The following is a 14,476-nucleotide window of genomic DNA, read 5'->3' on the forward strand; positions in this document are numbered from 1 at the left end:
TCTTTTACAATCAACAGCAACAAATTTCAGTTACTGATACCTTCTCAATAATCACTACTCTCCTCAGATCAGCATTAAATATCGCTTTGGGTTAGACTGACCTTCATTGCTGAGGCTTCATTCCGTCAAGTGGCAGTCTTCGCACTATTATCGCTAGTCGTCACAGAATGACATGGTTTCTGCCAAGTCCTACGGACTGAGTATATATATCCCGTTTATACCTGATCATACCGGAGCTTACGAAACCCAAACAGATATTTGGTGATATTATGAACGAAAAATCCCCGTGGGTTTTGTCTTTCCAATGAGAAAACTCGAGGGGAATTTTCGTTCAGAATAAACCCCATTGACGAAGCAATGACAGTAAGAAGGTTTGGTTGACTGGGGTACGGACAAAGACCTTTTGCAATCTTATTATTTTGAAAAATTTAGGAAGATGAGATGTCGAGGGCTCAGCGGAATCACCATGGAGTGCGTGGTTTCGTCGAAACTTTTCATATGAAAAAACTTTTCCGATGGTATTGCCAGGCTCTTCGCAAATATAAGGTTCTGTTGAAATTTGTTATGGTCCTTTTATGAACTACGGCATAGTTCTCTTTGTTTGGACATTTCTGAAGGTCGCTGGTACTCTCAACTTCCTCTTCCTGTTTGAGGAAGAACGTCTAGCCAAATCCCTGCCGAAGACCGGTCGTCTACTTCATCTTATCTACATATATATATATATATATATTGGACGATTTGTATGGAAGGAAAAAAACCTTAAAGGGGGCATCGCGTTTCTGATTCTGATTGCACTGAGATAAAAAGTCTACTACAGCATATGTCTAAGGTGAAAATCGAGCCTCCCTATTTAGACTTGAAGTTTCAAACCATTGAAATTTTCCTTCCAACACTAAGATAAAAATTGTACCCAAAACAATAATTAAGAAATCTCTAGTACATTGCAAAAGTATTTAAACGCTTCTTCAGGTAGTTTTGACCTTGGTACAGTATACATTTTTCGGAAAATATCGATAAATGGCACGAAAATACCGTTGGTTCCTTTCCAGAACTAAAAAGTTTTTACAATTTTTACCACTTTTACACATTTTGCGTTCCCGTACACAAAATTTATATGATAATCTTTTAATTTTTTTTTTTTTTTTTTTTAATTTTTTTTTAATCGAGCTTTATGATCTATTATGCAAGTGAAAAAGGAAAGCCGACGATTCGAACCCACACACCCACCACTATGTGACATGCATGTTTCGTCTTCGGTAAAGACTCTTCAGACATATCGGATGTGGAGCGGCTTCGATGTCCTCGAACTTTTCTTCTTTCAAATGCATTTTTGTTTTGTATTTTACAACAACAATGAGGATTTTCCCATTTAGTTGTGCTTTCATGACAAACGCTTAGCGCTGCCTTTGAAAGTTATGAGTTTTAGTTCTGAACGCTAACACGCCGTGACAACACTTTTTTCCTGTGTTTTTCAAGGACGTGGGTTCAAACCCCAGCCGGGCTCAGCTGATTTTATTTATTTGAAAATGTTTGCCTTCGCCTAAAAGATCATTTTTTTTTTTTATTTTTTTTAAGATTAATTTTTTAATTTTTTTTTTTAATCGAGCTTTATGATCTATTTGAACCCACGTCCTTGAAAAACACAGGAAAAAAGTGTTGTCACGGCGTGTTAGCGTTCAGAACTAAAACTCATAACTTTCAAAGGCAGCGCTAAGCGTTTGTCATGAAAGCACAACTAAATGGGAAAATCCTCATTGTTGTTGTAAAATACAAAACAAAAATGCATTTGAAAGAAGAAAAGTTCGAGGACATCGAAGCCGCTCCACATCCGATATGTCTGAAGAGTCTTTACCGAAGACGAAACATGCATGTCACATAGTGGTGGGTGTGTGGGTTCGAATCGTCGGCTTTCCTTTTTCACTTGCATAATAGATCATAAAGCTCGATTAAAAAAAAATTAAAAAATTAATCTTAAAAAAAAATAAAAAAAAAAAATGATCTTCGCCTAAAAAGGCAAACATTTTCAAATAAATAAAATCAGCTGAGCCCGGCTGGGGTTTGAACCCACGTCCTTGAAAAACACAGGAAAAAAGTGTTGTCACGGCGTGTTAGCGTTCAGAACTAAAACTCATAACTTTCAAAGGCAGCGCTAAGCGTTTGTCATGAAAGCACAACTAAATGGGAAAATCCTCATTGTTGTTGTAAAATACAAAACAAAAATGTCTGAAGAGTCTTTACCGAAGACGAAACATGCATGTCACATAGTGGTGGGTGTGTGGGTTCGAATCGTCGGCTTTCCTTTTTCACTTGCATAATAGATCATAAAGCTCGATTAAAAAAAAAATTAAAAAATTAATCTTAAAAAAAAAAAATGATCTTCGCCTAAAAAGGCAAACATTTTCAAATAAATAAAATCAGCTGAGCCCGGCTGGGGTTTGAACCCACGTCCTTGAAAAACACAGGAAAAAAGTGTTGTCACGGCGTGTTAGCGTTCAGAACTAAAACTCATAACTTTCAAAGGCAGCGCTAAGCGTTTGTCATGAAAGCACAACTAAATGGGAAAATCCTCATTGTTGTTGTAAAATACAAAACAAAAATGCATTTGAAAGAAGAAAAGTTCGAGGACATCGAAGCCGCTCCACATCCGATATGTCTGAAGAGTCTTTACCGAAGACGAAACATGCATGTCACATAGTGGTGGGTGTGTGGGTTCGAATCGTCGGCTTTCCTTTTTCACTTGCATAATAGATCATAAAGCTCGATTAAAAAAAAAAAATTAAAAAATTAATCTTAAAAAAAAAAAAAAAAAAAATGATCTTCGCCTAAAAAGGCAAACATTTTCAAATAAATAAAATCAGCTGAGCCCGGCTGGGGTTTGAACCCACGTCCTTGAAAAACACAGGAAAAAAGTGTTGTCACGGCGTGTTAGCGTTCAGAACTAAAACTCATAACTTTCAAAGGCAGCGCTAAGCGTTTGTCATGAAAGCACAACTAAATGGGAAAATCCTCATTGTTGTTGTAAAATACAAAACAAAAATGCATTTGAAAGAAGAAAAGTTCGAGGACATCGAAGCCGCTCCACATCCGATATGTCTGAAGAGTCTTTACCGAAGACGAAACATGCATGTCACATAGTGGTGGGTGTGTGGGTTCGAATCGTCGGCTTTCCTTTTTCACTTGCATAATAGATCATAAAGCTCGATTAAAAAAAAAAAATTAAAAAATTAATCTTAAAAAAAAAAAAATGATCTTCGCCTAAAAAGGCAAACATTTTCAAATAAATAAAATCAGCTGAGCCCGGCTGGGGTTTGAACCCACGTCCTTGAAAAACACAGGAAGAAAAGTGTTGTCACGGCGTGTTAGCGTTCAGAACTAAAACTCATAACTTTCAAAGGCAGCGCTAAGCGTTTGTCATGAAAGCACAACTAAATGGGAAAATCCTCATTGTTGTTGTAAAATACAAAACAAAAATGCATTTGAAAGAAGAAAAGTTCGAGGACATCGAAGCCGCTCCACATCCGATATGTCTGAAGAGTCTTTACCGAAGACGAAACATGCATGTCACATAGTGGTGGGTGTGTGGGTTCGAATCGTCGGCTTTCCTTTTTCACTTGCATAATAGATCATAAAGCTCGATTAAAAAAAAAAAAATTAAAAAATTAATCTTAAAAAAAAAAAAAAAAAAAAAAAAAAATGATCTTCGCCTAAAAAGGCAAACATTTTCAAATAAATAAAATCAGCTGAGCCCGGCTGGGGTTTGAACCCACGTCCTTGAAAAACACAGGAAAAAAGTGTTGTCACGGCCTGTTAGCGTTCAGAACTAAAACTCATAACTTTCAAAGGCAGCGCTAAGCGTTTGTCATGAAAGCACAACTAAATGGGAAAATCCTCATTGTTGTTGTAAAATACAAAACAAAAATGCATTTGAAAGAAGAAAAGTTCGAGGACATCGAAGCCGCTCCACATCCGATATGTCTGAAGAGTCTTTACCGAAGACGAAACATGCATGTCACATAGTGGTGGGTGTGTGGGTTCGAATCGTCGGCTTTCCTTTTTCACTTGCATAATAGATCATAAAGCTCGATTAAAAAAAAATTAAAAAATTAATCTTAAAAAAAAAAAAAATGATCTTCGCCTAAAAAGGCAAACATTTTCAAATATATATGATAATCGTTTACGACTTTTACAACTTTTACGACTTTTACCACTTTATAAAGTACGGGAACAGGTCAATTATTTATTATATCGGAATTTCACTAGAATTCTCAACTAGAGATGGGAAATGGGTAAATACCCAAATGGTAAATACCCATTAAAATGGGTAAATTGGGTACAAATGGGTAAATACCCAGGTATTTACCCAATATGTGGGAAAAAATTACAGAAACTAAAATCATCCAATTGGACGCGAAAACGCAGTATTTTAACAAATTTTAACACTCCAGACTTAAAAACAATAAATTTTAACTAACTATGAATAAAATTACCTTTTTGAAATGTGACTAGTTAATAGTTTACCAATTTTGGTCCATATTTTTGGTAAATCTCTCATATATAGTTACAGCGTAATTTTTGACATATGTATGAGGGCTTTTAGAACGGTTTGTTGAAGTCTTTCATGCGGAAAAACGTAAATGCTGGAACGATATTCTTATTTTTCATATATCTGATGTCTTTACTTATGATTTCAGCTGATAATCTTGAGATTATTATTAAATTATTAAAAAATATTTTAACTCTGGCATTTTTGCCGATGCCGACTTAATAGTACGATTATATATACCCGGATTTAACAAACCCACTGGGTTTCAAATGTCAATTCCATTGCTTATATTTCAAATAAATCCTTATAAAGAAGATTAACCCTGCAAAAGGCTATAATATAAACATGGCCTAATATAAACATGGCCTTAAGGCCTGCGTACATAAGCTGCCTCGCCTGGTTGCCTTGCTTTCCTACTTCATTTCTGACACAATAAAAATAAAAGAATAAAGAAGGCCGAGCAACTGGGTTGCCCTTTTCTTTTTTTATTCTTTTATCAGAAGCAAGCAAGGTAAGCAGGCGAGGCAGCTTATGTACGCAGGCCTTTAGGGACAACAAAATGAAAAGTTTGCCAGAAGTCGACATGGGGTGAAAAAGACGCGATTTGTCCATTATTTTTAGCTCAAAATTGCAGAAAAAAGTTAAATATATACTTTAAAGGCATAAATACTTTAAAGGCAAGGTTTGAAGTGCGTACATTTGTAGCATGCCAGCATGTCAGCAATTGGGTAACAGTTGCCGACTATAACACCAACTAATTTATTTAAGCAATATATTTACAATTTCCTACTTTTATGATGCACAATTATTTGGAATATGAAGTAATACTGTAGATACTATTGACCTTTCAAATAATTTAGTTTAACTTAAAAACAATTCTAAAACGAAAAACTTTAAATGAATTCCAAATGCTTACAAAATCGTTATTTTATTTACTTTTTAAAAGCAGTATCGGTTAAAATATGTAATATTTGTGTAAAAGTATGCTTTTATTTATTTATTTTTGCTAATATGTTGCAAAGAAGCCATTTGGCCTATTAATGTCACAACATGCAAAAAACTACAAATGTCTTCTTCGAATCAGGAAATGTATCTTAAAATATTACAATTCAAATCTTATAATAATAATAATAATAATAATAATAATAATAATAATAATAATAATAATAATAATAATAATAATAATAATAATAATAATAATAATAATAATAATAATAATAATAATAATAATAATAATAATAATAATAATAATAATAATAATAATAATAATAATAATAATAATAATAATAATAACAATAATAATAAAAATAATAATAATAATAATAATAAGTATTTAATTAAATATACATATGTGTGTGCGCAAAACAACTACAAAAAAATAACGCTCCCCAGCCAAAATGAAGAAAGAGTTATCATATGCCTAAAAACGAACATTTATATACTAAAATACAAGAAGCCGACTATTGGAACATGTGATGCCGACTATTGGAAAATGGTGCAGAATACTAGCAAAAAAGCACTCTTCTAAAAAATTCGCAAATTTCACTAGTTTTAAAAGAAATAATTCAACATTTCTTTATGTCATCGGAAAGTAAACAAAATTTCTATTATTTTTGTACTTTTTGTTCGGCTTTAGGTCCACTTTTCAATAAAAAAAAAATTCTATTTGCTTTTATTTACTTTGTTTATTTCCAATATTTCGGACGTCTTCGACGACCATCATCAGGGATCTTTTTTGATTAACATAAAACAAGAATATTAATTATATAAATTAATAACAAAATTACAAAACATTAGCTGTGTTCCAAAACCTGCAAAATAGTACTATTTAGTACTAGTTTTACAATTTTTTGATAAAAATGAGTTCCTGTACTACAAAAACTGGCAAAATTTGCTGTTCTCTTTAAACAAAAATAGCTCCAAATGGCTTTCTCTTCTACTATTTTCTACTACACAAATTTGGTTGTGTATAAATTGGAAATTTGTCAAAGGAATATTTAACAATTTCAATCTTACAGATCGACTACTGCAATGGCCAATGCATGAATGGCATCGCAAGTTGGTACAGGGAGTTATCAAATTTCGCAGATGGAATCATCTTCTGTACAGGTCTTATCCTTTCCATTCTGTGGTGTTGAGGGAAGGTAACATATGGCTTTTGGGGAAAACAAATTTTGGGATTTCGTATGCCTAGCATTTGTTCCACCGAGGATATTCAGCATTTGTTCCACCGAAGAATATCCTCGGTGGAACAAATGCTAGGCATACGAAATCCCAAAATTTGTTTTCCCCAAAAGCCATATGTTACCTTCCCTCAACACCACAGAATGGAAAGGATAAGACTAGCTGATTCTATTTTATTTGCTTGATATACATACATACATACCCACGGGAGTTTGCCAATCTTCTACTGGGCGCGTCTTCCCGGGTGGCGGATGGGAAGGGGGTTTCTGAGATATGCGGGGTCGGCAGCGCCCGAGGGAAACTGAAGGTGTTTACTGTCTCCACATATCTCAGAAACCCTGGGGGTTTGTTTCTCTTTCAAACCCCCCGTGGACCAAAATTGGATCGGGGTAGTTCCCTTAAATAAATCAACTAAGATGGGTAAAAGACGTAAAAGGAGTAAAGTTACGGTGCAGGGAGTTAATAACCCAGTACCGGCGGTAAGCGTTGGTGAGATCACAAGCCACGTACCGTCGAGATCAAGCGATTGTGATCCGGCTGTCTCAGGTGTGGATGCCTTGGCACCTACAGCCGTAACTGCTACAAGTGCAGTATATACAACCCGAAATATTGTTGACGGACCGGTTTTTCAAAAGGATAATGCTTTAGCCAAAACTGGTGTTAATCAGTCCACGGCTGACAGGACCGAAGTTTTGGGCGGGGACGACCTACATCTCAAAGTGATTGGGGACAGTCTGGAGAGACAGAGTAGGGAACTCCTTGACCAACTGGAGAGACTTGTTCCGACCATATCACCAGAGGACATGCTCAACAATCTCACCCTCACTGACGACGAACTGGACATTACGGTGATCCCAGCTGAGTCAACAAGAAGGTCTGATGACGACATGTCCACTGACGGTGATGTGGTCGAAGAGGTTGTGAACCTGGGTTCGCAACCACAGACAAGTCGCAACCAGTCTGGTCCTGTATCGGCACCAGCCGATACTAAGCTTCGAAGGCAGATTGCCACGAAGTCAATGGATGTTGATGGAGAATCTAGAGATGATCCATCAACAGCCACTGACTCTAGGTCGATGACCATCGAGGGGGAATCAACGGAAGCTCCAACAATTGCCACTGACTCTGAGTCTCCGGCCTGGGTTGGGGAATCCAAGGAAACCTCATCGACGGACACCGACGCAGTCGCAATTTCCGCCAAAGAGGCTTCAGATACGAGGCACTACAAGCGTGCAGCTTCGTATCTGCGCAAGTTCGTGGGAAGGGACGCGAGCTCGCATACTAGGAGAGAGATCATGTTCATCAAGAGCAAGCTCAAGTACATGCGGAAATTCGAAAGAATCTATCCAAATGCACCCAGATGCGAGCTCCTGGTGGACAAAATCTTTCTCCCGAACCCTGCTTCAGCTTCAGCCAAAGACTCAGTAGAGACTGCGGCGACAAGCAAAAAGGTGGAGGTGAAGCCTGCTGCTTCTGACAGCAAGGTGGAACCTAAAGCTGTTCCGAAGCCGAACCCGAGACAGAAGGGACTGGAAAAGGATAAGGGGCATAATCCGACTCCAAATGATTCTCGTAAGAGTAGTCAACTGGAGAAGGTGACTGTCCCAAATCCGGATCCTACCCCAACTAATGAGGGTAAAGCGGACGAACAGAAGGTGTCTAAGACCTGCGCAAGCCACTCGGGGGTAACGACGGGTGGATCGACTGGGACACCATCGACTTCGGAGAAGACGAACAAGTCCTCGCAGTCAAAGACTGTGAAGCGAGTTCGCTCTTCAGAAGGCCCACAGCCTTCGCCAAAGAAGACGATGATCTCTCAGACGGTCAACACGGCGAACTCCTATGCTGGTGTCCTTGCTCACAAAGCCAAGGGAAGCAGCACCAGTACTGAGAAGGCGTCCACCTCCTCAGGAAAAGCTGTTACCAAGGCACGTGAGCGAGGACGTAGGAAACCCTACGCCAAAACGGCCACGGTGGCAAACGATGACGAGCTCCTAGTTGCAATCATCGACCGAGCTGACCCCTTCGGGAAAATCAGCGAAAGTCACTGGTTGCTCTTCGAGACTCGGCTTCGTTTAGCCATTGTGTCCACTGAGGCGAACCAGGGTGACCGTCAGTTTGGTGGCGCCTTCCTTCACAAGGGAGTTAAAGTCATTAAATGTCTCAACAGGAGCTCGCAAGAGTACTTTAAGAAGACAGTTAATGGCTTTGATGAACTTTGGGAGGGGGCAAAAATTGCTGCGGTGTCTATAACGGAGATTCCGTCCAGGAAGGTATTCCCAGCATGGGTTCCCCCACCTACCGTGGATAAGGAACTTTTGCTGAGGACGCTGGAGCTCCAGAACCCAGGTCTCCTTACTAAGGACTGGACTGTAATGAGTCTCACCCCTTGTAAGGAGAATGGAGGGATGGACATCAATATGGCGGTAGACTCCTCAGGAGAGGAGTACCTTAAGATTCGTGAGGGAAAACTGAACTTCGGTTCAGGATGGGTTCGGTTCCGACTGAGTCCACCTCGCGGAAATCAGTAGGAGTAGGCAGGCGGCAGGTGCTACGCATTTTGCAGATTAATCTGCATCATTGTAAAGCAGCTGCCGCCGAACTACTCCTGTCCCTCACGAACTCAGAGGTAGACATTGTTCTAGTCCAGGAACCTTATATATATAAAAATAAGGTCTCTGGACTGAACAATGCCAACTTCGAGGTCTTTGCATCGTCCGAAGGGGACAAGGTGAGGACCTGTGTGGTAGGTAGGAAGAACCTCAATCTAATCATTCTATCTAATTACAGTAATGGAGACATGTGCACGGTGCGACTGGAGAACGGCAGGGAGAAGGCCACTCTCCTGTCCTCAATCTACATGCCGTATGAGGACCCTGATCCACCAAATCAGGGGGTACACAGGCTGCTGAAGGAGAACCTGGGCGTTTGTAACGTTATCCTTGGATGTGACGCCAACGCCCACCATTTTCACTGGGGCAGCAAAGACACAAACACTAGAGGTGAGTCGATTTTCAATTTTATATTATCTTACAATCTAAGAATATGTAATATAGGAAACGATCCCACCTTTAAAATTAGAGACAGGGAGGAGGTCATTGATCTAACCCTGTCTAATTTAGATGATTCTGTCGTCAAGAACTGGAGGGTATCCAACAAATGCTCCTTTTCGGATCATATGAGGATATACTTTGAAATCTCTTTCGACGGAGTCCGCCAAAATCCTTATAGGAACCCGAGAAGGACGGACTGGGGAAGGTTCACTGATCTGACGAACCATCAACTGACACTCCCCGGAAGGATAGAAACAGTTGCTGAGCTTAACAGTAAGGTGTCCAACCTAACAGAAATCCTTCTTCGCTGCCATAAGGATGCCTGTCCATTAACTTATCCCGGGAAGAAATCCCAACCGGTGTGGTGGAACAAGGATCTTGGCGAACTGCGGAAAAACACCAAAAAGTTGTACAACAAGGTGCACTCGACGAAACTTGACAGTGACTGGGAATCGTATAAAGCGAGTTTCACCAAATACAAGAGTGAAATCAAGCGCGCCAAAAAGAAGTCACGGGTTTGTTTCTGTGAGTCTGTAGAAGGGGTAAACGACGCTACCAGATTTCGTAAGATACTCTCGAAGGACCCCAAATCCATCGGTAGTGTCAAAAAACCGGACGGCACGTGGACAGACTCAGGTCTTGAGACTCTAAACCTTCTAGCTGAGACCCACTTCCCTGACTGCACGGATGCCAGTAACCTTCACATTGAATGTGACAACTTCCAAGTCCAAGAGTCAGTGGACGAGAGCCTCATTGATAAGGTTGTAAGCAGAAACAAAATAAAGTGGGCAGTAAGTACATTCAAACCCTATAAGTCACCTGGTCCAGATGGAGTAATTCCTGCGATGCTTCATTTTGCTGCACCGCAGATATACCAAATTCTGGAGGAGATCTTTAGGGCCTGTTTGTTTCTTTCCTGCGTACCAGATCTGTGGAAAGAGGTAAAGGTAACTTACATCCCCAAAGCGGGGAAAGCCAGTCACTCTGCACCGAAAGACTACAGACCTATTAGTCTATCCTCCTTTCTCCTCAGGGCACTCGAACGACTGATCGATCTGGAGATCAGGAGCTTTGTAGACACTGCCTCGCTGAGCAACTCGCAGCATGCCTACATGAAAGGTAAATCTGTCGAAACTGCTCTTCATGAGGTCGTGGGTTTCATTGAGAGAAATATGGAGAATTCAAACTTTACCTTGGCGCTTTCCTGGATATAGAAGGAGCCTTTAACAACGTAAAACTTGAATCCATTCATCTCTCGCTTAGATCGGTCAACACCCCGGAAACCCTGATCTGCTGGATAAAGAGAATGCTGGAGAGCAGGATCATAAATTCCAGCATTGGGGAGTTGACAACAAGGAAGACAGTAACTAGAGGTACTCCCCAGGGAGGTGTACTCTCACCGCTGCTGTGGCTACTTGTGATAAACAATATTTTGGCGGAATTCGACAATCAGGGCATCAAGGTTGTCGCATAGGCGGATGATGTAGTTTTACTAATAACTGGCAAATTCTTGTCCACAATTTCGGAGCTTATGCAAGGAGCCTTATCAAAGCTGTCTCGTTGGGCCACCACAAATGGCCTTGGTGTAAATCCAACGAAAACAGAACTGGTATTGTTCACCAGAAAGCGTAAGCTTGGCGACTGCATACCACCAACATTGGATGGAGTGCAGTTGCATCTATCTCCTGAGGCCAAATACCTAGGTACAATCCTGGATTCTCAACTGAGATGGAAAAGGAACGTCGAGGAACGGACGAAGAGAGGTATGATCGCACTCTATTCATGTAAGAATTCGATTGGGAAAAGTTGGGGTTTAAATCCAGCTATTATACACTGGTTGTATAATACTGTGGTGAGACCCATCCTATCCTATGGATGTCTTGTCTGGTGGCATGCGCTTCGACATAAATCGAACTCGGGCAGCATAGACAAGGTGCAAATGGCAGCCTCGATCCTGATAACTGGAGCTTTTAGAAGTACACCACAAGCAGCTCTGAACGCGATGCTAAACCTCTTGCCCACGAGACTTAGCATCAAAGGTCAAGCAGCACGTAGTGCCCTAAGGCTACATGAATTGAATCGTTGGCGTGACAGCACCTATGGTCATGCATGCATTCTTCGAGAGCTAGGGCCAAACCTTAGCTTAAATCAGCAGGGGAAATTCAGCGACTACTTATCACCAATCCATAGATTTGATGATTTTGAGGTCGTTATCCCTAGTAGAGATGACTGGATCCGTAGTAACCCTCCTCTGGACGGTCTGGCTTTCTATACAGACGGTTCCAAGATGGAAGAAGGTACCGGAGCTGGCGTCTACTGCGAAAAGCTTTGCCTCGAATACTCATATAGGTTGAACAGCGACTGTAGCGTTTTCCAAGCAGAAATCTTCGCGATCAAAATGGCCGCAGAGTTGATAAAAAGTCTGGATGCTGAAATCTTTGAACCGGTGACTATCTTCGTTGATAGTCAGCCGGCTCTTAAAGCCATCAAATCCCCCAATATCAAGTCTGAGGCCGTTCTTGAGTGTAGAACTGCCTTGGCGAACCTAACTAACGCTGTCCGACTCTGCTGGGTACCGGGACACTGTGACATTGTGGGAAACGAGAAGGCAGATGAACTGGCAAGACACGGATCTCAATCAACAAGTCAAGCTATCACTGTTTCTATTAAACCACCCATATGTCACGTTTTTCGGAAGGTGGAGACGTTCTTTGAAGAACAAGCCAAGGAACTATGGCATAATGAACCAAGGTGCAACGTGTCAAGGGCCATTTGGCCGAATCTTTCAACAAAGAGAACAACTTCGCTTTTAAGTTTGAGTAAGTCAGAAATCAGGGTATTGACGGGAGTCATTACCGGCCATTGCAACATCCGAGCTTTTATCGGCAAATGGCAGGATGATGGCGTGGACTATTGTAGGCTCTGTGAAGATGAGGAGGAAACGGAGACGATCGAGCATATTTTATGTCGTTGCCCGATGTTAACTCGAAAGCGGTATAGATTAACAGGAATACGCTTTCCTCCAAGCTTAACCTTCTACTCAAACATGGAACCAACAATCATAAACAACATCATCAAAAATCTGAAGTGGCTGGGACGGCGCGACCCATAAGCGTAACTACTTCTCTGACAGTTTTTTCCACCATCGCCAAATAAACCACCCTCTCTGTCTTTATTATATCTTCATTCTTTCTTATTAATAATTCATTTATTACTACTCTCCAAACCACACCCCCCTTTTTTCTTTATTCTTCTCTCTTTTCTCTTCTCTTTTCAGGTAATTCTGAACCTCCTTTTTTCTTTATGGATGATCACAATGGACCGAAAGGTCTCCGAGTGGCGTAGTCAATATACATATATATTGACTACACATCCCCAAACCTAACCTACATACATACATAGGTCAGTCGATATTATTGTGGACCAAAAACATAATGAAGTGATTAAATAAGTACCCGAACAATAAATCTTTTAAGGAATTATTATCATGTTTTTTATTTTCCACATAATATGTAGATATGTACATATGTATATTGATTAGCCTAAGCCAAATTGGTCGAAGGGGATGATGTTGTGTTTGATGCTTTTGTAAAAATATAATTTCTTATGACTTTTGTTGTCCCAAGGGCGTTTCAAAATTTGGAAAATTTATTGAAAATGACCAGCAAATGACTTGCATCATTTGATTTGAAATTACTATTCATTGCAAACATACAAACATACATTTTTTTATTTTTCATGTGACGTTTGCCATTTTTCGTTCTTGACATACTTATGAACATTACTATATTTTCCGTTCCTGTACTTTTTGAAAAAGTATGTGTTCTGAGAGCAAATTCGGCAGTTCTCTCTTCTGCTATTTTTGCCACTGAAAAAGTACTGGAACGAAGCTAATATTTACATTTTTGGTTTTTATTCAACTAACAACAACTTTCATCCTATGTCACTGGCGGTGTTGAACTGAAGTTTTTCTCATTTTTCTGATGTTTTTGGATGACGTTTCGATAAATTTGTGCACAGTGTTCTGTGTCTGACTTATAGTTTATTCTTTTTTCTGTGGGAGTATTTATTATATGGAGCATTTCCAATATATATCGACGTTTATAATTGTCCTCCTGAGTCAAGATTTTGACCTCCTTAAAATTTGGAGTGTGCCCTGTTTTGGAACAATGTGCTGCCAAAGCAGTTTTTTGTTCAAGTGGTTTGTTTTTGGCCTTTTGATCAGACTTGTGGCCACTGAGTCTGGTTTTTAATTTAGATTTTGTTGTTGTTGATTTTGTTGGTTGTTTTTCATCGTTTGATATTTTTGATTTGTGTTGCTGAAAAACTTATTGTTTGTGTTAGTACTTTTTAAAGCTATTTGGTACTGTTCTTTGTTGTACAAATTGGACCTGGAAAACCGTTCTGAAAATCCATGTAAATATGTGGCTCTTTTGTATGTTTTTGCCTCTCTTTCTATTTTGTCAGCCTTTTTTGTTTTTGATTGTTTTGTGCGAGGTTTATGTATTTTTTAATTGAAACAAAGGCACATTTATAAAAAGTAACAAAACGTATATTTGGTTCGAATGAAGTACAAGAACTGAAAATTATAATTTCAAAATGAAAAAAGTATTATTCTGTCAATTTAAAATTCAAAGAAAAGGTGATGTAAGTTTACAAGTACAAACATTGTAAAGTATGCACCTACATTACCCCC

The 14,476-nt window shown here is 39.5% G+C and overlaps 1 protein-coding gene across 1 annotated transcript; it reads left to right on the top strand.

Annotated features, from left to right (window-relative positions):
- Nucleotides 1-9,184: 9,184 nt before the first annotated feature.
- On the top strand, nt 9,185-13,169 carry LOC141401935 (uncharacterized). Its single transcript, XM_073982505.1, has 3 exons — nt 9,185-9,458; nt 9,518-9,729; nt 13,058-13,169. Exons 1-3 carry the CDS (start codon nt 9,418-9,420, stop codon nt 13,123-13,125), a joined length of 321 nt encoding a protein of 106 aa, XP_073838606.1. The 5' UTR covers nt 9,185-9,417; the 3' UTR covers nt 13,126-13,169.
- Nucleotides 13,170-14,476: the final 1,307 nt, after the last annotated feature.

The sequence above is a fragment of the Musca autumnalis genome, unplaced genomic scaffold (assembly GCF_047663935.1).
Source record: "Musca autumnalis isolate F117 unplaced genomic scaffold, ASM4766393v1 scaffold_4, whole genome shotgun sequence".
NCBI classification, from domain to species: Eukaryota; Metazoa; Arthropoda; class Insecta; order Diptera; family Muscidae; genus Musca; species Musca autumnalis.